At 54.1% G+C, this 22150-nt stretch overlaps 1 protein-coding gene across 2 annotated transcripts in view; it reads right to left on the bottom strand.

Annotated features, from left to right (window-relative positions):
* Positions 1-104: 104 nt before the first annotated feature.
* ARIH2 (ariadne RBR E3 ubiquitin protein ligase 2) overlaps positions 105-22150 on the bottom strand; it is a 34628-nt gene continuing 12582 nt past the window's right edge. For both annotated transcript variants that reach the window (XM_090022730.1, XM_090022731.1), the window contains 13 exons: positions 14702-14769; positions 13693-13756; positions 12037-12184; positions 11217-11338; positions 10194-10303; positions 9632-9749; positions 8223-8273; positions 8102-8123; positions 6286-6437; positions 5181-5324; positions 4778-4846; positions 3567-3650; positions 105-3157 (listed from right to left, as the gene is read on the bottom strand). In XM_090022730.1, coding sequence (XP_089878856.1) covers positions 3086-3157; positions 3567-3650; positions 4778-4846; positions 5181-5324; positions 6286-6437; positions 8102-8123; positions 8223-8273; positions 9632-9749; positions 10194-10303; positions 11217-11338; positions 12037-12184; positions 13693-13756; positions 14702-14769 — 1224 coding nt within the window. In that variant the 3' untranslated portion in view covers positions 105-3085. The remainder of the gene's footprint in view (positions 3158-3566; positions 3651-4777; positions 4847-5180; positions 5325-6285; positions 6438-8101; positions 8124-8222; positions 8274-9631; positions 9750-10193; positions 10304-11216; positions 11339-12036; positions 12185-13692; positions 13757-14701; positions 14770-22150) is intronic.

Raw genomic sequence — 22150 nt, 5'->3', positions numbered from 1 at the left:
GAGCTGGCTGGGGCGCCGGAGCCCTGTCCTGCCCTGCCCTGCCCTCCCTGCGCCGGGAGTAGGGCCGGCCACACTTCCTCTGCAGAATGAAGACTCTGCACACGTTTAAAATTAGAAATTCACAATTTATTTCAAATAAACCACTTCACCTCTGGCAAACATCTCAAGGGCAGCCTCCTCTGCCTGCCCCCCACCAGCCTCTGGGGGAAGGCTAGGAGCAGCCCCTGTTCCTGGCAGACATCTCCCCCCCAACGCCCTGAGGCAGCCAGGAAAGGGCAGCGCTCTGCATCACACTCGGCTCCCGCAGCAGCCCCAGCTACCTGAGAAAACTGCAGCCGCCCCGCCGAGCCGGAAAAACCCCTAGAACACGTCTCATTGAAAAATAAAGTTCTATGTATCGCCTGTTGAAAACGTCTTAAAACCTGGAGTGCGCGATTCTAGTACAGAAACCTCCTGCCATCCCGCCCCGCGCTGGCACAGCACACCTGCCCGTGTGCGGGGCAGCAGTCATGCAGTTCGAACCAACAGAAAACGCCGGGTTACTGCCTGAGAAGCCTCAGGACTGTTAGAGGGGAGCAACCGTGAGCAAAGCTGAAGTGTGAGGCAGGCTGGCGAGGGGACAGCGAGCAGCTAGTTGCAAGGAGGGAGGGAGAAAAGCGTCTCAAGACAGACACGCTACTGCTGCAGGGGGGAACCCTGTTTCCTCCCACATGCAAGAGCAGACTTGGGCCATTCGCCTTTGCTCTTCAGAGCTCCCCTTTTCCTTCCTGACAGGCACCTGCCTCTGATGGCACCAGCAGCAGATTGAAGGGTGCAAGAGATGACACCTGAGTTGCCCCGCAGGAGCCAGGGGCAGAGAGTGGATAGAGGAGCTGTGCATGAGAACCAGGAAATTCTCAGCATCCCCTGCCAGGACTGTTTGAGGGAACACAACCTGCTGACAAAGCTGGAGCTGCAGGTGATCCCGGAGAGTGAGGGGGCTTCCCAAGCAGCACCTGGCGCTGGGCATTTCCACAGTGCTCATCACCCAGGTGTTGCAGCAGTCTGAACTGCAAATCAGCTCTCAGTGCCCACAGGGGTTGGTTCCAGCTAGGGATGGAGCTGCTCTAGCTATGCATGAAAATTGTGACAAAGCACCCGGAGAAAATATGCTCATCCTTGCTCAAAGCTGACCTGCTGCGCAGGGACAAACAGGCAGGGCTGAGCTGTGGGAATTAGACACCTCCACATACCTCTTGCAAAGAGGCTAAATCTCGTCTGAATGCAGCTAGCTTAACAATAATGCCAACTCGTAGCCTACATCAATACACAGGATGTCTTTAAAGACCTGTAAAAGCACTGAATCTCCACACTGTTGTATTCTCCAAACTCTGCTCAAAGGATTAGTTCATATAACAGCTATTTCTTTCCCAAACCAAGGTGCCTTCTGCTTTTGCCACCTTTACACTGTTAAATCTACAACACCGTGCTGGCTACCAGAGCCACAAGGTAGCCACATTTCAGACAGAAAAATGTAGCTCCCAAAGCACAGTTCTAGTTTCCTCAGTTATGCAGAAACTAACAACCCTTCAATCCATCCAGGGTGACATCCTAGCACTGGGCTGTGTCAGGGCAATGCTCACAGGAGCAGCAGGGAAGGGAATTCCACTCCTTTCTGCCTAGAGCGGGGGACTCCATCTACTCCATTTCTGCCAGCCTAGAGCAGATAGAGAGCACCAGAGAGACTTGCAGAGTCTACTACCCCTGTTATTAACCTGTGACCTGGTAAGTAACTGCCTGCTCATGTGCTGACATTACAGTAACTGCTTTGAGGTTAGTTCCTTCCCAAGATGAACAAGGCATTCACATATCTCAATTTACTTAGGTTTCACATTAAAAAATAAAGGTTGTAGAAGAGCTCCAAGCCCCTGCAAACATGATAGGATTCACAGGATCCACTCAGCATCATTCACATGGAGATAGAAATAAAGTGAAGTCTGCCAGTTACTTTCCAAGATGGCTCAGCACAGGCTCCAACAGCACCGTGCATTCATTCCCAAAAGCCTGACTACATGACCCACATGTGTCAGGGCTCATGTCAACAGGGCTCTTCTCCCTTAGCTGAAGGAACAGGATCAGCCTTGTTTATCCAGGTAACACAGCAGGTGAGACTGATCTGATCTTTGCCAACCTGCAGACACTGACACAACACAGCTTATTCCAAGCTGCTGCACACCACCAGGCTCTGTCCAACACCATCAGGACAGCTGCAATTTAACAGTCCCTCACTGCTGTAGTCTTTGCAGCAAAGAACACCCGCACTCCAATAAAACAAGTAAGGCAAAAATCCATGCAGAAGACAAACTCTCTGACGGCAAGGCTCCCACTTGTACCTGGGCACACCGTCTCCATCATGCCTCCATTTGTGCAGCACAAACTCTTGCTGGGGTGTTCCACAGAAGAGATACCACACACCACTGCGTTAATCTGCAGCCAGAGGCACTCAGGCTCAGACCTCCAGCCGCCCCCCTGAGAACCAGCCACTCTCCTCATGCAGTCATTGGCCAATGCTATGAAGCACGTGTTACAGGAGGAAAGGGGAACGCAGCTGGGTGGCTTCACAACTCTCAGTGCCTAAGAGGATTTGGAGGCAGAGGGAGGGAGAAAAAGCCCATGGAATTTACAAGCAGATTATTGAGGAAAAACACTCCACTGCCAATTTATTTTTAAAAAGGGTTGTGTGTTATTCTAAGCTTTGTTTGTATAATTGTACAACCGTTGAAAATTACATAAGTTGTAATGATCTAATACTATTAACAGCCATTCAGAAAAAACTCCCTCCCTCCAAAACCATCCAGGGCGGGAGGAAAGTGTCCTGTGAACTATGCCATTCTGACCTCTGCCCTCCAGCCTGGCAGAAACAAAACGCAGAGATAAGAACAGGAACCGACTAAGAGGTGGTGTTTGCATGTGTCTGTTTTGCAAGGGGCGGGGGTGGGTCTGTCCTTGGCTGTGTTTTCCCAGAGGCGGTGCCTGTGTCTCACGAGGAAGCCACCGTCATGTTGCTTGCCGCTCTCACCCCTGCACTCTGCCATCTGCTCCCACCTTACGTGTCATGGAAGTCTTTCAGCAGGGTCCTCCTCCTCTGCTCTGCTATGTGCATCTGATTCTCCAAGTCCTGGAGTCAGGAGAGAGCGCTGTCAGTCTGCACAACATGGAGCGGAGCTCTCCGCAAGGACCTTTCCGTGCCCCTTGCGCCCCATGGTCTCCAACCCTGGGTTAGAACCCCCCAGCTCTCCCCTTGTGGGGGTTCTGCTTCACATCTCCAACCTCAAAGGCTCTGCACCAAGATAACCAGCCCTGGAGCAAGGGCTAAATGCCGCTTTCTGCAGGGACTACTGGCTCCTTCCAGTCAGCCAGGAACAGCCAGAAGCCTTACTCTCTCTGCTAGCATGGGCATTGCTGTCACAGCAGCCACAGGCCAAAGGCCAGCCTGAGAAGCTAATCCCTGGTGCTCGCCTAACTGCCAGGCTGGGCAGGGGCTTGCGTGTTGTTTCTCAACCATCTAGGCCAGCTGAAATACTCACGCCTCGGTCGTAGCTGTCTGCTCGCTCCACCTTCCATGAGAGGTTTTCAATTTCTGCCTCCAGCTGGGCCTGCTGGTACTCAAACTGCAACCAACAGCACAGACCATTAGAGATGTCAAGGGGCAACTACGCCACTGCCCAACAGCCGCAAGAAGAGAAGCTTGCTCTCAGCCCAGCCTTTCACAACAGAAGGTGGCCGAAAATGCCTCCTGAAGAACTGGGGAAAGCAGTAAGCAATAAGGCTGCAGGAGAAGCAGCAGCTTCATGATCACTGGGGGCTGGTGCTGCTCAGCTCTATTTATGACTGCCCAAGCGCTCCAAGACTCTGGACCCAGAAGAAACTGCCACAATCATCCATGGTGCCCCAGGGAGATAAGTGCCCACCCACCCCAATACCTGGCCTGCAGACCCCCTGCCACAGTCTCTAGGACCTGCTGGAGACATCTCTCACTAGGCGCAGGCATGCAGAGCAGGGAATCATGTCCAAGGATCCAGCAGCTGCGATTAGCAGGGGGTCAGTCAGTCTCATTTGTTCTTCCTATCCTGACTCCCCATGCAAGAGAGAATGCCCAGAAGAGAGACCAGAGGGGCTCCGGGATCCTCACAGCCCTGGACTCTCACAGGCCACCCTGGTCCTGCCTAGACCTCCCAGAGCTTGTTACCCTGTGGCAAGGCAGGCTGCAAACACCTGATGCCTCTTGGCAGCAGCACAGCTGAGCCACATGCTCCTGGTTTCCCTCTTCAGGTGTCCACAGTCTCTCTCCTCCTAGGAGTTTCTACAAGGCTCATTTGAAGCCAAGGTCCTGTTCCTTCCTTCCTCTTCCCCGCCCCCTCCCAAACAGGGCCGATGGCCGGGAGCAACCAACTCTGAGCTCCCAGGTACACACTAGCTTCTATACTAACTAGAACAGCAACATGGACTCTAACAGTGAAAACAGGCTGATAAGCTGAAGGTGTCACAATCCAGCACTGCCCTACAGCGAGCCTTAAGTGAGGCTCTTGGAAGGGGACTTAGCAGCAGTTTTACTGTGGGAAGATAGAGCAGTCCGGGATCTGGGGCCATCACGAAGCGTAGGGATCTACAGGGTTTAGTTTCACACCTATGCAGCTCACGCTTAAACTCTGGGACTGAGAGACAAGCCCAGGGTCCCCTTGGCCCACCACCTGAGTCCCAAGTTAAGCAGTCGGAAACAGAGCGTCAGACACCTTACCAGCTTCTTCCTGGGGCCAGACTCCATGTAGTAAGCATACGGATAAGTGTACTGCAGGGTGTAGCGACACTGCAAGAGAGGAGGGGGAAGTGACTCTCAGATCCAGACCACACTAGCATAGCACATTTGTGTGACAGACACAGAAACATGACCACAGCCTCATCCAGTATGACTGTATGCATTACAGTGGATGCTCTGAGGCACAGAGCAGCCCAGCACAAAGAAAAACAGAGCCACTCCCAGAGGAGCTCCTTGACCCTGAGGGGTTTATGCCCCGAGCCCAGGAGGACTACCTGTTTGGCAGTGCAATCCCTGGCCACGGGCCCTCTCCTGTACTGTCCTGGAGTGGAGCACTTGGGTATGGAAGCTCGCCTTTGGCAGTGAATGAGCCCTTTGTGCTCACCTTTGCAAGCAGCTTGGCAGCGTTCTGCAGGTACTGCCAGTCTATCCATGTTCCCAGGTTGTTCATCACCCTCTCCTGGATCTTCTCCTGGATGCGCTGGTATGTCTGTGCCTCTAGCTGGAGGCTTTTATTGTGGTTCTCCCACTGCAAAAGCAGAGGGACACAGCCATGAGACCAAAGCGCTGCCACTGGCAGACAAGTTCTAGCAAGCAGAAAACAAGGTGGGGTGGAGTCCAGTGAAGCAGGATTGGTCGCAGCAAGGATGGCGGTAAGGCAGCACGCCCCTGCTGCAAGCCAGAGGCTGCACAGGCCACAGGAGGCAGGGAGCAAACCCAGCCCCTCTGTAAGCAGAGATTAACATTTCCCATGAATTCAGCCAAATCTAACATCTGTGCTAGGACACACTGTAAACACAGCTGCTCCCCAGAAGCCCTGGGGCAGAAAGGTTGAGATTACAGGTCATTTTTTCAGAACAAGTTCATGCTATGTGGAACAAGCTGGGGATCTGAATGCAGCAGCAAGCGCTTGCTGACCTCACTGACAAGGGCCATTGGGAACTCTCTTCTTAAGAAGCTCCATCAGAATGCCTCAGTTTGGCCAATCCCAGCCATGCCCACTGCAGGGAGAAGGAGTGCTGCAGCTGTCTCACTGGCTAGTGACATAGTCCAGAAACCATAAGCATATGACTCACAAGGAAGTCCCCACAGCATTTACAAAAACACAATGGACTTTGGAATCCACCTCCAAGACTACACCTTCTCCTGCCAGGCAGGCTGCCCTGTGGGCAAGACATCACCTTCCCCAATTTCCTCTAGGAGGACAGAGCAGCGGCTTGCTGGGGGCAAGGGAGCAGGATGCATGTGGTGCATCACAGGCAACACAAACAACATGTCACACTTGCTCTGGTGGAGGACACAGGGCACGAGCTTGGGGATTTGTTGGGCTGGTCTCAAGTCTGACCTATGCTGGGCTCAAGATGTTATGGTATCTGCATAGATTCTTTGGTGAGGCAGTTTCTTGCACAGACATTACTGGCAGGGACCTTTACACCAGGCAGGGAGCATTACAAGGCTACAGCAGCTCTGGCCAAGGAGATGTCTCCTACCCTCTCAAAATAGAACAAGTACTTCTTAAGGGCCTCCCTGGCCTGTGCTTGCTGACTCTGGTTTACAATATCAGGATTCTCTTTGTACCGACTGCATTCGTAGTACTCGCTGCCATGCGTCTTCCAGTCTCCCAGACACATCCAGCAGAAGTCTGCAAAGAACAGCAAAGCACAATCACTGTGACGCATGCGAACACCACAACAGCTTCCAGAAAGATAATGCAGGGGCTGTTCTCTGGAACTTGTCAGCAGTGTCCCATGGCCAGTGAGCACCTAATGCTTCTCAATTCCAAGAGCAGCCAGGTTGTGATCTGTGAACTACAAATGCAACATTATGGTGGGGGGAAAAGGGGGTGGTCAGCACTGTACAAACCTTTGTCCTTGAACGGGGAATTCCTGCTTGCAGAGACTACTGCATCCTGCAAGTGCTACTGGGACGTGGCTTGGGTCAGCATGGAGCACTGGACACTGGGACCAGCTACGTCCACAGGCTGTACCTCCTCGCTACAAACAAGGATGGCTGTGGCCTTTAGCTCAGCTCACACTATAGGGCTGCTGCTACTCTAACAGTAGCTGAGACCCCCAAGGAAAAGCTGTACCCACTCACACCAGAGGTTTTGCTGGCACAACTCCAGCGAACAACCTGCCCAATGCCTCACTGGCACAGCCATGCTGGCAAAACCACAGACCACAGGGAAGGCTTTACTTGCAAGCAAGCTGCAGCTTTCCGGGTGCCACCAGTCTGCCAAAGTGGATAATCCTAATCTGATCTCATGGTGCACAAGTCTACACAGAGGGTCTGCACTCACCTCTGACTGCAGCAGCTACTACCAGACCTAGCTCTCTCTAGTGGCTTAAAGGCTTCAGATCTGAAGCCACTGAAATGCAGAGACAGGTGAGAACTGAAAAGGACACGCAGAGCAACTCAGAAGCCCACAAAATGTAGCTTCCTGGCTTTAGGCATGAGACACTGTAGTGCTGATGGACATTGTCAGGGCTGCCAGAGCAGCAGGCAGGTCCCCCTTCCTGCTCAGCTGGGCTGAAATCTGCTCTATGCAGAGTGCCAGCCAACATGCTCAAATCCCAGGCACTGCTGTACCTAAGCTCGTTCTCCACCGCACCCCGCAAGTCATTGCCAGTGCAAAGGAAGTGACCTGGGGCAGGAGATTTTAAAGATCTTCTGTGACAGGGTTTGTGTAGCAGTTGTTCCCAGCATCTAGTAGCTGAAGGCAAAATTGCAGTGTAGGAGCTCCGCCCCCCTGAGTCATTTTTCCAGGGTGAGCAGGCTCTGGCACCCCTCAAAAGCCACTCTGTGATGGCATGAGCTCGTCTGCGACACGTGACTGGATGAGTATGCATCCCTGGCACTGCAAGTCTGCACTCAAGACCTAGGACAGACGGGCTGCTGCTGCACAAATGGGGTAGGGTGGATGTGGCCTGGTGTGTCCGTCTGTGTGATCCTAGCTGCTTGCTCTGACTTAACACCTTGCAGTCCCATGGCAGAAGCAATGCATGTCAGCTGGTGGCCCATAATCTGTTTACCCAGAAAGCTTTCAGACACCAGTGCCTGCTATCATCATGACAGAGGGAGACGGAGACATCTGATGTGTAGGCATTTCAAGGAGATGGAACTTAAACACCAGAGTCCGAAACCAACTGAGAACACAGCAAGTGAGACAAGAGGCCTCTTTCACAGAACAACCCCATCATCCTTCACCAGGGGAAGCACTGTACTGGAGAGTCAGGCAGAAAGGAGAGAACACTGCCTCCTCCTCCAGAAAGAAGCACAGAGTGGATTCCAGATGCTGCAACTTACCGTGCTTGCACTTGGAGCATTGCTGAAAGAGAAGGAAAGAGGCAGCATTAGCAACTGGCAAAAGGACACAAAGGTTTCAGCTAGGATAAGGAACATATGGAGTGATCAGGGAACTGCTCACCATGTGATTGCAGCCTCCATTCTTTTCAATACAGATATTGCACTTGGGACACTGGAGAAACAGAAGTGCGTGTTAGAGCCGGCTGTTATGTACCATCCCGAGAATACAACCGTGATTCCTGTACCCTAATCGCACACACACTATGCTGGACAGCTCCATGTTCCAGCAGGAGGAACATCACAGCTCAGCACATCACAACTGTGGCTCTGGATTAACATTCCCAGTACACAAGGCCAGTAGTCTTAGCATGTCCCTCAGACCAGAACGTAAACCTGCCACTCCTGGGCTGCTCAGAATTAGTGCCTACACCCACGTATGCAGAAATGCAGCATTTGCACCACGGCTCAGGCTGCAGGACCATCTGCCTCTACCAGCAGTGACCAAAGGTAAAAACATCTCATGCCTGCTTGACTGTGCAGTGCTGCACACAGGTGCCCTGGTTCCATGGCCATTCAACTGATGTGCTGGCATAGTTTCTTCCACTACTATCACCCTTGGCTTATGTTGTCACAAAGGACTCTGCTGGCCTGAGCAGATTTACTGTTGGAAGAGATGCCCAAAAGTCAGCACCTTTTATCTATAAACACTTCTGATGAAAGACCCCCCCGCCGACTCTCAACTCCAAGGTGCAACAGCCCAAACCAGATGCAGCCATGGACAGGACAGGAAAGGACCATGCCTCACGAATTGCTTTCTATTCTCCCTGCACCAGGGCATTCTGCCCTTTTCCTAATATGCTCCATCTGCTCACAGGGACAAGTCCTTGAGCCAGCTACATGCTGCCTTTCTGCAATACGTCTGGCTGCAGCCTGATGTCTGCTCCAGTCTTGGGGCCTGAACAGACAAACCTGCCCTGCAGCGTAATCTATATCTGTCCTATGTACAAACATATGTTACACCAGGATGAGGGTAGCTGTCCCAGTGTGGGAGGCTATTACTGCACTTTCCACCTAGCAGCAGCCTGTTTGCTGTGGGAAAACTGCTACCTTATGACAGTTGTAGATAGATGAAACCCAAACTGGTGGAACATATAATCAGCTGAATTCTACCCCTGCCCCCTGATATTTCCAGGGGTAATTCTCCACCATCTGGACAAAGCTATTCTGACTTGGGGGGGTTACATAATCTGTCTACAACTTTTTACACTGGGGTAATGCCAACTGCACTGGTAACAATGCCTCATCTTGCAGGGCTGTGTACAAGGGGATCAACGCAGAGGGAATACTTCTGTGATCAGCCCTCAGCACTAGCGAGGAGCTGGGCTAGAGACAGCAGGGCACTGGCAACCCTGCACCAACAGCCCCAGAGAGGGGATTTGATAGCACCATTGCCAAACTGCCTAGGATTCCAAGCATGCTCAGAGCTGCTGCCCCCTCTAGCCAGGTTGGGAAGCCAGGCACCCGCCTTACATCTTTAGTGTGAGCACTGATATAGTTGGCAGTTTCAGAGTCGTCCGCACACTTGGTGAGCCATTTCCGGATGGTGGCGCAGTCTGTAGGGGCATGGTACATCTGCCGACACTTGAAGCTTGAGAGAAAGAAAGAAGTTCTCATTTCCCATTAACACTAAGGCATTGCAATAATAGCCAAGCAGCAAGTCTGTCCTTGAGGCAGGGTGGCAGTCATGGCAGGAAGCCTGGCATCTGGACTCATAACCAAACACTACAGAAGCTGGGCTCTGTGTTCAGTGATAGGATAACCCGAACCAGCTCCTTGGAGGGAGGGTGCATTCTGCTCTTGAAGCTTTCTACCACATCTTTCCCCTGCAGGACAGTGGAAACAGGGCTCCTTCTCCACCAGGGAGCAGAAAGGCAGCTGGCTGCCTGCTTGGTGAGCAAGCATCACCCTCTCACTCAAGCAAGGCTTTACCATCCCAAGCTCTCCATCAGGTTTTAGCTCTGGCCACAGGCACTCAGTTCTCAGACCACCTCCATGCACTTCCCTCACAGCTCTAGGGCACTCGTCTCCTTACCAGAAGACCTCGTTGCATCGGTTGCACTGCACTCGCCGGGCTTTGGGCTCCTGCACCTGGATGACCATGGGGCAGTCAGCACCAGGACACAGCTGCAGCTGGTAATGGCTCTGCAAGTACACCAGAGCTTGGTTAGCATGTGGGGCAAGAAGGGAGGGAACGCTGTGCCAGAGGGGGCCTCACTGGGGCAGACACATCCCCTCCTGCCTCAGGAGGGCGCTCAGTTGCCATGGAGGGCAACCACACCTGCTCACTCATGAAGAGGGAGTTCAGGCTCCCATGGCTGCACTGCCTAGAGACCAAGAGGGCTAACTCCAGGCCCTATGTTCCACCTTCTGCTCTCAACCTGGGACAGCTGGTCTCCCTCCCCCTCCCCTCAGGGTTTTCCCATCACTGGGAAAGGACATCCCTCACCTGGCTGCTCCCTCCCAAGGTCCTGAGCCCTCCTGTGAGATCTCACTTGAGAAACCTCACTCTGAGCTCACAGAGTGGTAGTGTGAGCAGAGGATGCCATGCAATAGAGAGCATGCATCACTGCCCTGGCTGCCCACCCACAGGCATCTCAGGTACTGCTGCAGGACTTTTTTGTCTTCAGCCCTAAGCTTCAAGGTCCCTGCTCAGATGCTTGGAGCCCTCTGCTTCAAGGAATGCCGAGCGCCCGCAGGAGAGCCCCTGGACTGTCCTCACAGCAAGCCTACATCTGGCAAATTACCACAGTGCTTTGACAGCAAGCCCCATGCTGCCACTGCTCACGCTTCCAGCCACTGAGCTCCAGTGAGGGATCGTGAAGGATGCCAGGTGCCCAGACCACCATGGCTGGGGTGCCCAGCTGCAGGCAGATCACAGGGTCCCACTTCTCAAGGCAGGTGGCTCAACATCTGACTCACTCTCTTGAAAGACAGTTCATCTTGGGGTCCAAAAACTGAGGTCCCCCCAAAGCAGGTGGTCACTTCTGAAGACTGGGCCCCACAAGCTCTGCTCCCAGGAGGGCCCAGCAAGACTCCCCCAGCCTGGCACACGCACCTCCACATAGTCCCTGAAGAGGTAGCGCCTGTACTTGTCTTTAAGCTCCTCACTAGGCAGCAATGGGAACACGAAGTCCTCTGGTGTTCGGAGCGGGCAGTCCTGGGCCATGCAGGAGACCCCTGCTCAATGACAAAGGGCAGCTGTGGCACTGGGCAACATGTGCTGTAAGCTGCTGCCCGCAGGGGGCTGCTCTCAGCTCAGTGCCCGAGGACCGTCTGTTCACAATTCCGACAAAGGAGACACCCCCTGCCTGGCTCCTGTTGCTGGACGGTGATACAGCAGGGCCAACCACCGCCCAGCGATGTCACACCCCTACCGCAGCCGCTCCAAGTTGCCACTGTGAATGACTGGGCAGGAGAACCTAGGCCATTCACGCCAGCACTAGTGACCAAAGGCTTCCACTGATGCAAAGGGAGCACATGTGAGCACCCAGAGGCCATGAGACCTCCAGGTCTCAAGGGCTCATTATGAAGATGGGCAGCTTCAGAACACCAGGGTGCTGAGGCTTCAAGCATACACCAGTGACTAAGCCACTGGGGTCCTGGGGACGCAAGCAGAGAAAACCCACCTAGTGATTTGTTTGGCGGTAGCGGCACCCTGCAGGGACCAAGCCAAGGTCTTGGACATATTTGCAGTCCTGGGCTCAGGCCACACCAGTAGCCAGTTGAAACATCTGAGGCACAGACTGGTTTTCCACACAGACACTTCCCTGCTTGGTTTTCCCCCTAACAAGGCGTTATTGCAGCAATGGAACTACCCAGCTCTCAGGGGCCCACAACCCAGCGCAGCCCCGCAGCAGCAACTGCCTTGCACTCACCAACTCCAACGCCGTCCTTGACAAGCACTGTACAGTGCTGCTCCCAGCAGCTGCGGCAGAACTGATGCTGACAGGCCAGAGAGAGCAAGTTCTCCTTGCGCACAAACTGCATGCACACTGCACAGTGGTGGGAGGAATGTACCATTGCCTGGAACAGAGGTGCAAGTCAACGCAGCTGTGCAGCTGCCCTGGGTGTTCTTTACCCTGCCACAGTGGGCCTGCCCCCTTTGGCACCATGGCTCAGAGCCTGAACTAGAGCTTCCCTGGACACAAGCTGATGTGTGCCTAGCTCACATGCTCTAGGAATCAGTTGGCACTGGCTGGAGAAGGTGCATGCCACCTTGCTGAGTAGCTCTCTTTTGGGGCCCTTGGTGTCAGGGCATCACATGCTTTCTTCGCATCCAAGCCAGAGCTGCTCCACTTTTCCCCGGTACGTTTGCATCACAGGGACGTTTGCATTGAGCTGGTCCCCCATGTGGCACATTCGTGCCAACATCAGGTTTGCGTCCAGGCCTGTCCCTTTTCTCCAGGAAGCACTCTGCTCCCTTCCATCTCCCCACCAGCTCGGCCAGTGCTAGAAGCCTTGATCCTCCACAATCCTACCTGATGCCAATTGTCCTATGTAATGACAAATCCAGGGGATAAAAGGCAAGCGAGGCCAGGGCACATGCCACTGGTTACAGAGCGAAGGGAAAGAGTTCCCTGCCCACTCCCCGTACACAAAATTTAAAGTGGATGCCTCTTGGCAGAGCTTGGTCCATTTGTCACCAGCACCCCAATCTCAATGATCCAGGGAGCAATGCTCTGGGAAGGAAGCTGGGTCTCCCTGTGGCAGGGAAGCACTAAACAAAGGAGCACAGACCAAGCCCTCAGCACCATTTCATCCTTGAGCACCAAGAAAAACTTTCCTCTCACTACTGCCATCCTAGACAAGTTCTCTGGTCAGCTGTGGGCATCCCAAGGCAGCATCAGTAGCCTTTACCTGCTGGCTTGTACACGGGACACCTGCAATCTGGGGTAGAACCTACGTATCCTGGAGCCAAGACCTGCTGCACCACTCCGTGTTATGTGTGCTTTATCAAAGCCCTCTGCAGAGCTTTCAGCTTTTCAAAGGGGACACAAGAAGGCCAGCTGGGACTTGTGCCTCATGTCAGTGCCCCACAGGACCAAAGTGCATCCTGGCACAGCCAGGCGAAAGCAAAGCCCCCCCCCAGCCAAGCTTTGTTGTGTGGAGACATCCAACATGCCACAGTGGCCTCCCCTAAAGCCTCCAACATGGGAGGTGCTGCCTGAGCCAGGGAAGAGAAAGCCCCTGCCTGCAGAGCTACCCCCTCAGCCAGCCAGCAGGGAGGATCCATACTGACAGAAGGGGCAAGGAAACACTGGTGACCAACACAAGGCACCCAGGACACATACACAGAATGGGGACAAACCCAGGACTCCAGGTCTTAACCTCACCACCTGTTTAATGGAGACTGTCCTGGGGGCAGGAACATAGCCAGACCCCACAGCTCTTTGAAGCACTTGGAGTCTCTTGATTGAGGTGGCAGATCCAACTCTGTTGAAGGGCTAGTGGGGGCAAGTCGGGCAGAGAGCCACGGCACAGGACTGGGGCTATCACTGCCAAAGGCAGACCAGAGCAACAAGCATACTTACGTGTTTGGATGAGGTGGGCTGAACTCGTGCCTCCACTAGCAACTGGGCCGAATTGGACTTGTGCCTGGAAATAAGAATTAGCCGACATCAGCCTCGGTCCTGGAGCCACTTTGACTCTAGTGACGAGCAGTCCTGGCCTGACTTATGGCAACTCTGCAGGGAGAGTCCAAAACCTCCCTGATGGATACCCCCCACACATTGTACAGCCTGTCCGCTAGGGGAAGGAACAATCCCCAAATTACCCACGATGCTTAACCTGCCTGGAAAGGAGGTTTCCTGCTAACTGCAATGGCTGCCTTCTGGGCAGCACAACTTTCCAAACTTCCCCTCCTGTCCAGAGAAAAAAAAAAGGGGGGGGGGGCAAGGAGGGAACTTTGCACCTGCAGCGAGGCATTTCTGCTCACACATGGACTTGCAAGTGCTTGCTCCTGACCACCAAGGAACAGCTAAGAAAGACAGGAGTTTGCCGGTTAGCTTGAGAACCAGCCCAAGTGAGGGGCACATTGTAGTGCCCAGGCTTGGAAAATAAAGGTCCTTCCCCAACTCCCCCCAGTTATGGGCAGAAGAGCACTAGGCTGCCATAAAGGCAGCTAGACAGGGCACGCACCTCCCCAGAGGCCAGATGTGGAGCACAGGAAGCAGGCTGTCAACCCGAGGGAGCTATACACCAGTTACCAGGGAAACTTAATGGTGGCCAGCCTAAAAACAACCCACCCCCCCTGCCTTGCAGCTCCCTCCACATCCAGGTTCAAAGCAGACAGCAGAGCTCATGTGCAGGTCTTTGACAGGCTCTACATGGGGCAGGAGCCTCCAGGCCCAATGCCAACCCTTTCCTTCCGCCCGCATACACTGGCTAGGCAGACACGGGAGAGTTACGGGAGCCAAAAGAAGCCTGCTTCTCCTCTCCCTGGGCACAGCACTGAGCTGGCCAGTCACACTCTTGCATGGACATCTGTGGAAAGCCATCTAGCACAGCCCCAGTTGCAAAGGCTGGGTGCCTGACACTTACCTTTCCAAGATCTCCGAGATCTGCCAGTGGAAGTTGACTAGCACAAGCTTTGCAACTGCATGAGACACCTGGAGAGAGAAGCAACATGTAAGCAAGGCATGTTCTAAGAGCGCTCTTCTGCTCCAACTTACCAGTAGCACCCCAGGCTCTAATGCCAGGGAAGCTGAGGCCCTTCTGTGCCTCAGACAAGCAGGCCCCTGGAAACAGGATGCTGCGTCTCCCTTTCCATGTGTCCCAGCCCTGGTACATGCCTCTCATTCCACCCTCTTTAGCTCCAGCATCTGGGGAGACGTCTCAGAAACCAGGGTCCCACCTTACTGCAACACACAAAGCATTAGGGACAGCACAGCCCTGAAATGCATGCCTGGTGTTGTCTATTCCTGGCAATTTATATGGTTTCCCTGCTGCAGATGCACAGACTGCATTGGTGGAGCTCTTGTGCAGACAAGGACTGAGGCCCAGCAGCTGGCACTGGGAAAAGACCTCCCTCAGTCCACAGGCTCCTGCCATCTGCTGGGGTCACACCAGCTCCCCCAACCAGAAGACTCCTGTCAGCAGAATCAGGGGCACCCAGGTGTGCCTCAACAGTGAGGCCAGGGAAAGAGGCAGTTGCCACAGGCACATGAGCTCCTTGAGGAACCGTAGCTCCACAGGGGGTTGAATTGGGAGTTCTGCTGGTCAGGCCATGACCCCTCGCACTGCGCTGTGTGCCAACAGCTGCTGCCCCAGCATTTTGGAAGGCAGCGCCAGGCCAGGCTGGGTGGAAGGACCCGCTGCAGGGGCAGCACCGCACAGCAGGGATTCAGGAGAACACTGGAGAGCTCTGTGCTCATCACAGCAATGCCCATGGCTTGGCCAAGGCTTCTCCACAAACCCACCCACATTAATGAGAATGGATGCATTTGTTCCCAAGTGATGCTGAGCATGCACAATGCTGCAGCAGCCAAGCATCTGCACTAAGCAGGTAGAATCTGCTGACCTGGAAAGCAGCACGAGGAGCAGTGCATGCACCCCAGCCACCCCTTGCTCCACCAGGCCAGCCCCCTGGCTGGCATCCCAGACACACAGGCCAATACCAGGTTCCCAACAACAGGCAGTCAGCAGCGTTACACACCGAGTGCTCTACAACTTGCAGACACACACAACTCAGCCCCAGATCAAGTGTAGGACCTGCCCAAGTAAGAGCTCAGGTATGTCAAGGGACCAGTTGTCTCCCAGGAAGGGGGGGTGCCCAAGGCTCCCACGGGAGATTAAGGTGTCTCTTCACTAATGCAAGAAGCATGGGGAACAAGCAGGAGGAGCTTGCTCTCCTGCTTCCAAGAAGTAAAATCGACCTGGTTGGCCTAGTGGAGACATGGTGGGATGAAACTTTTGACTGGGCTGTAAACATAAAGGGCTATAGGTTGTTTAGAAGAGATAGGAAGGGGAAAAAAGGTGGTGGGGGGGTTGTGCTCTATGTTAGGGACCAGTATACCAGTTCTACCTTCCAAATAGGACCAGAGGAAGGCTTAACTGAGACCCTGTGGGTCAAGCTCCAAGGAGGGCAGGGGGAGAGGGATCTGGTGGTAGGGGTTTACTACAGGCTGCCACATCAGGAGGAAGAGCTGGATCTGGATCTGGGGTGGGCATTGATCCAGGGAGCAATGCTTTGGGAAGGATCTGGAATTCTCCAGGCAGCTGGGGGAGGCTGTGCATGCAAACTGGCTCCAGGGGCGCACCCAGAGGGTGGTGGTGGACGGGTCGATGTCGAGACCTGGGAGGGTGTGGGCAGCAGAGTCCCCCAGGGCTCGGTCCTAGGACCGGTGCTGTTCAACATCTTCATTAGCGACCTGGACGAGGGTTGGGAGAGCACCCTGTTCAAGTTCGCTGATGACACCAAGCTGTGGGGTGAAGTGAATACACCGGCAGGCAGGGACCGCATCCAGGCAGACCTGGATAGGTTGGAGAAGTGGGCGCATCTGAACAGGATGCGGTTCAACAAGGACAAGTGCAGGGTGCTGCACCTGGGGAGAGGGAACCAGCATTATGGTTATAGGTTAGGGGCTGCCCCTCTCGGCAGCACACAGGCAGAGAGGGATCTTGGAGTCAGGACTGACGCCAGGATGAATACAAGTCGCCAATGCGACGAAGCAATAGGCAGAGCCGACCGCACCCTGTCCTGCATCAACAGGGGCATCACTAACAGGTCCAGAGAGGTCTTGCTCCCCCTCTGTGCGGTGCTAGTCAGGCCGCAGCTGGAGTCCTGTGTCCAGTTCTGGGCGCCGCACTTCAGGAGGGACGTGGAGAACCTGGAGAGGGTCTAGAGGAGGCCACTTGTATGGTTGAGGGCCTCCATGGCCAGCCCGATGAGGAGAGGCTGAGGGACCTGAATCTCTTCAGTCTCCGCAAGAGGAGACTGAGGGGGGATCTTGTGGCTGCCTACAACCTTATCAGGGGCCAGCAGCAGGGACTCGGGGAAAGTCTGTTCACCAGGGCCCCCCTTGGGGTCACCAGGAACAATGGTCACAAGCTGAGGGAGGAGAGGTTTAGGTTGGATATTAGGAAGAAATACTTCACTGTAAGGGTGGCCAGAGCCTGGAATAGGCTTCCCAGAGAGGTGGTGCTCTCACCTTCCCTGGAGATAGTTTCATAGTTTCTAGGGTCGGAAGGGACCTGAGCAGATCATCTAGTCCGACCCCCCGCCATGGCAGGAAAGAGTACTGGGGTCAAACGACCCCAGCAAGATGTTCATCTAACCTCCTCTTAAACACCCCCAGGGTAGGAGCCTGCACCACTTCTCTTGGAAGTTGGTTCCAGATCCTAGCTGCCCTGACCGTGAAGTAGCGCCTCATGATATCTAGCCTAAACCTGCCCTCTGCCAGCTTGTGACCGTTATTCCTGGTCACTCCTGGCGGTGCTCGGGGGAACGGGGACTCCCCCATTGCCTGCTGATCCCCCCTGACTAGTTTATAACAGGCCACTAGATCCCCCCCTCAGCCTTCTTTTGTGGAGGCTGAACAGGTTCAGGTCCTGTAGCCTCTCCTCATAGGGCCTGCCCTGCTGTCCCCTGATCATGCAAGTGGCCTCCTCTGGACCCTCTCCATGCTGTCCGCATCCCTCCTGAAGTGCGGCGCCCAGAACTGGACACAGTCCTCCAGCTGCGGCCTGACCAGTGCTGCATAGAAGGGGAAGATCACCTCTTTGGACCTGCTCGAGCTGCATCTGTGGATGCATGACAAGGTACAGTTGGCCTTCCTGACCGCGTCCCCACACTGCTGGCCCATGTTCATCTGGGAGTCAATTATGACTCCCAGATCCTTTTCCGCCTCCATGCTGACAAGAGGGGAGTTCCCCAACCTGTAGGTATGGTGCCAGTTGTTCCTCCCTAGGTGCAGCACCTTGCACTTGTCTGTGTTGAATCCCATCCTATTCACATCCGCCCACCCTTGTAGCCTGTCTAGGTCTGATTGTAGCCTGTTGCATCCTTCCAGTGTGCCCACGTCCCCCCACCTCATAGCGTCATCAGCAAATTTGAACAGGGTGCTTTTTACCCCCTCATCCAAATCACTGATGAAGATGTTGAACAGTGCGGGCCCGAGGACCGAGCCCTGGGGGACCCCACTGCCCACGTCCTTCCAGGTTGAGAAGGACCCATCCACTGCCACCCTCTGGGTGCGGCCCTCCAGCCAGTTGGCGACCCATTTGACTCTGTGGGTGTCTACACCACAGCCCCCCAGTTTCTTAATGAGAACGGGGTAAGAGACAGTGTCGAAAGCCTTCTGGAAGTCCAGGAAGACGATGTCCACTGCTACCCCTGCGTCTAATGATCTAGTGATCTGACCGTAGAAGGCCACCAGGTTGGTCTGAGAGGACCTGCCACTGATGAACCCGTGTTGGTTGCCCCTAAGCATGCAGTCCCCAGCTGGCCCCTCCTGGATGTGTGCCAACATAATTTTCTCAAACAGCTTGCCTAGGATCGAGGTAAGACTGACTGGCCTATAGTTTCCTGGGTCCTCCTTCCTCCCCTTTTTGAAGACTGGAACCACATTGGCCCTCTTCCAGTCCTCTGGGACCACACCAGAGCACCACAAGTGCTCACAGAGCCATGCTAGGGGTCCTGCAATGACCTCGGCCAATTCCTTAAGGACTCTAGGGTGGAGATTGTCCGGGCCGGCTGACTTAAACACGTCCAGCCCCTCCAGAAGCCCCCTAGATCATTAAGATCTTCAAGAGGAGACTGGATAGGCACCTGGCTGGGATCTTATGGCCCCTCCACCCCCAGTGCTCCTCCCTGCCTATGGCAGGGGGTCGGACAAGATGATCTGTCCAGGTCCCTCCCAACTCACTGATTCTGTGATCAGTGCATCTGCTGCAGGGGGAAGGGGGCAGAAAAGCCTCCTATTAACAGACATGTCAGCAGTCTCAGAAGCAACAACAACCAAGAGAAGCGACTGTGGAAGAGGTTTGCCCTCAGGACACTGCTCTTTGCCAAGGGTCAGGAAAGAACTGCCAAGACCCCTGCCAAGTATGGTGGCCTCAGGCAGGGCATTGAAACACCATGCTCCTGCAGACCATGCCACAGGGGATGCACCTAGGGATTTTCAACTTAACCATAAAGTTTCTGCCTGCAAGTGAACTGGCTCAAACAGCTCTGTATGACTTCCCATGCTTAGGCTTGTTACCTCTGGATAAGCTGGTTAATGCCTCTCTATAAAGAGATGACCTGAGTGGAGCCTGGCTGGAAGACTCCCACTCCTTTCCCTGCATCCCTCCACCTCCACCCTGATCAGCAGCTCTGGGCCCAGACTGAGCTGAACTCTGATCTAAGCTGAGACAAGACACGTCCCTGTCAGAGATCCTCCCAGGAGGGAAGCCATCTGTCCAACCTCTCAGCCAGGCCACAAGCTCCAGGCTCACACCTCTATCCTCAGACTTCCTAGCCTTCCCCTGCTCTCAAAAACTTCCACTAGTGTGAGTGGCAGACACTGACACAGCCCCCAGATACAACAGAGCTGAGTTTAGCCTCAAACCAACCACAGCCCAGGGAGCAGATGCACAAGCTCCCCACATGCCAGAGAAGCGGGAAGAGCGCGCAAAGCAGTTCTGGGAGCAGGGGCTCTCCACAGCCATTCAAAAATGGCCCAAGTTACTGTGCAATGCCAGGGAGTTCAGCTGCTCTCCCGGTACCACCTCCATGGGGTTACAAGGCACTGCCGAGCACCACTTGTGCACATGCAAGGAGCTGGCACATCCTCGATCCCAGGAAAAATCCTCAAAAAAAGGTCTCAAGGAGTCTATATATGATAAGCTAATAAAAGGCAAAATTCTGAATGACAGCCAACACGGTTTTGTCGCGGGTAGGTCATGTCTGACTAACCTCATGTCCTTCTATGAACAGGTTACTCACTACCTGGATAAGGGAGATGAAGTTGACATCATGTACTTGGACTTTAGGAAGACCTTTGACTTGGTGTCCCATAAGGCTCTCAAGGTAAAACTATGGGCTCAACAATTCAACAGTCAGATGGGTGGGAAACTGGCTATGGGGTCAGAGCCAGAGTACTAACAGACAGATCTGTGTTGACCTAGCAGAAGGTAGTCAGTGGGGTCCCCCAAGCTTCGGTACTTGGACCAGTGCTTTTCAACAACTACATCAACAATCTGGATGTGGGACTGAAATGCACACTGTCAAAGTTCGCCCATGACACTAAACTTTGGTGAAGTGTTGTCACACATCAAGATAGATTGATGATCCAGACAGACCTAGACAGATTAGTTAAATGGGAGGACCAGAATCAGATGCTGTTCAACACTGAGAAGTGTAAAGTGCTCCACCTGGGGAGGAAAAACTCATAACAAACTTAGAGACTTGCTGGTGCTATGCTAGCTAGCACCACATCTGAAAGGGACATGGGGCATTAAATAAGTAGGAGCCACCAGCGTGATGCTAGTTAGCAGAGAAAACAATACGCTGGCATGCATCAACCGATGCATCTCCAGCAAAACTAAGGAAGTTATTCTCCCGCTCTTCTTGGCTTTGGTGAGGCTGTAACTGGAGTACTGTGTCCAGTTTTGGGCACCGCACTTCAACAAGGATGTGGAGAAGCTTGAGAGAGTTTAGAGAAGAGTCACTCGTACGATTACAGGCCTGAAGAGTAAGCCATGAGGAAAGGCTGATAGATATGGGACCGTTCAACCTAGAAAAGAGAAGACCCTAGACGAACACCTTGCCGGGGTGGTCTGACCCCAGTACTCTTTCCTGCCATGGCAGGGTGTCAAATTTGATGATCTGCTCAGGTCCCTTCTGACCCTACCCTACCAACTAATCCATCCAGGAGGGCCTTGCGGGGGAATGCATGCTCAGGGGCAACCAACATGGGTTCATCCGTGGCAGGTCTTGTCAGACCAACCTGGTGGCCTTTTACGATCAGGTCACCAAATCATTGGACGCAGGGGTTGCTGTGGATGCAGTCTTTCTGGACTTCCGGAAGGCTTTCGACACTGTCTCTCACCCTGTCCTCATCAAAAAGCTGGGAGACTGTGGTGTCGATGCCCACACAGTCAAATGAGTCGCTAACTGGTTGGAGGGCCGCACCCAGAGGGTGGTGGTGGATGGGTTCTTCTCGACCTGGAAGGACGTGGGCAGTGGGGTCCCCCAGGGCTCGGTCCTCGGGCCCGCACTGTTCAACATCTTCATCAGTGACTTGGATGAGGGGGTAGAAAGCACCCTGTTCAAGTTTGCTGATGACACTAAGATGTGGGGGGATGTGGGCGCACTAGAAGGGTGCAATAGGCTACAAGCTGACCTTGACAGGTTGCAACGGTGGGCGGATGAGAATAGGATGGGGTTTAACACTGATAAGTGCAAGGTGTTGCACATGGGGAGGAAGAACCGGCACCACACTTACAGGTTGGGGAACTCCCCTCTTGCCAGCACAGAGACGGAAAAGGATCTTGGAGTCGTCATTGACTCCACGATGAACATGGGCCGGCAGTGTGGGGAGGCAGTCAAGGAGGCCAACCGTACCCTGTCATGCATCCACAGATGCATCTCGAGCAGGTCCAGGGAGGTGATCCTCCCCCTCTATGCGGCACTGGTCAGACCGCAGCTGGAGTACTGCGTCCAGTTCTGGGTGCCACACTTCAGGAGGGACGTGGACGATATGGAAAGAGTTCAGAGGAGGGCCACTCGTATGATCAGGGGTCAGCAGGGCAGGCCTTATGAGGAGAGACTACGGGACCTGAACCTGTTTAGCCTCCACAAGAGAAGGTTAAGGGGGGACCTTGTGGCCTGCTACAAACTGGTCAGGGGGGATCAGCAGGTATTGGGGGAGTCCCTGTTCCCCCGTGTGCTGCCAGGAGTGACCAGGAATAATGGTCACAAGCTGGCGGAGGGTAGGTTTAGATTAGATATTAGGAGGCGCTACTTCACAGTCAGGGCGGCTAGGGCCTGGAACCGGCTTCCAGGGG

This window comes from Crocodylus siamensis, chromosome 11 (genome assembly GCF_052110815.1).
Source record: "Crocodylus siamensis isolate JL-2025a chromosome 11, ASM5211081v1, whole genome shotgun sequence".
NCBI lineage: Eukaryota > Metazoa > Chordata > Crocodylia > Crocodylidae > Crocodylus > Crocodylus siamensis.
This window is presented reverse-complemented; position numbering and strand designations above follow the sequence as displayed.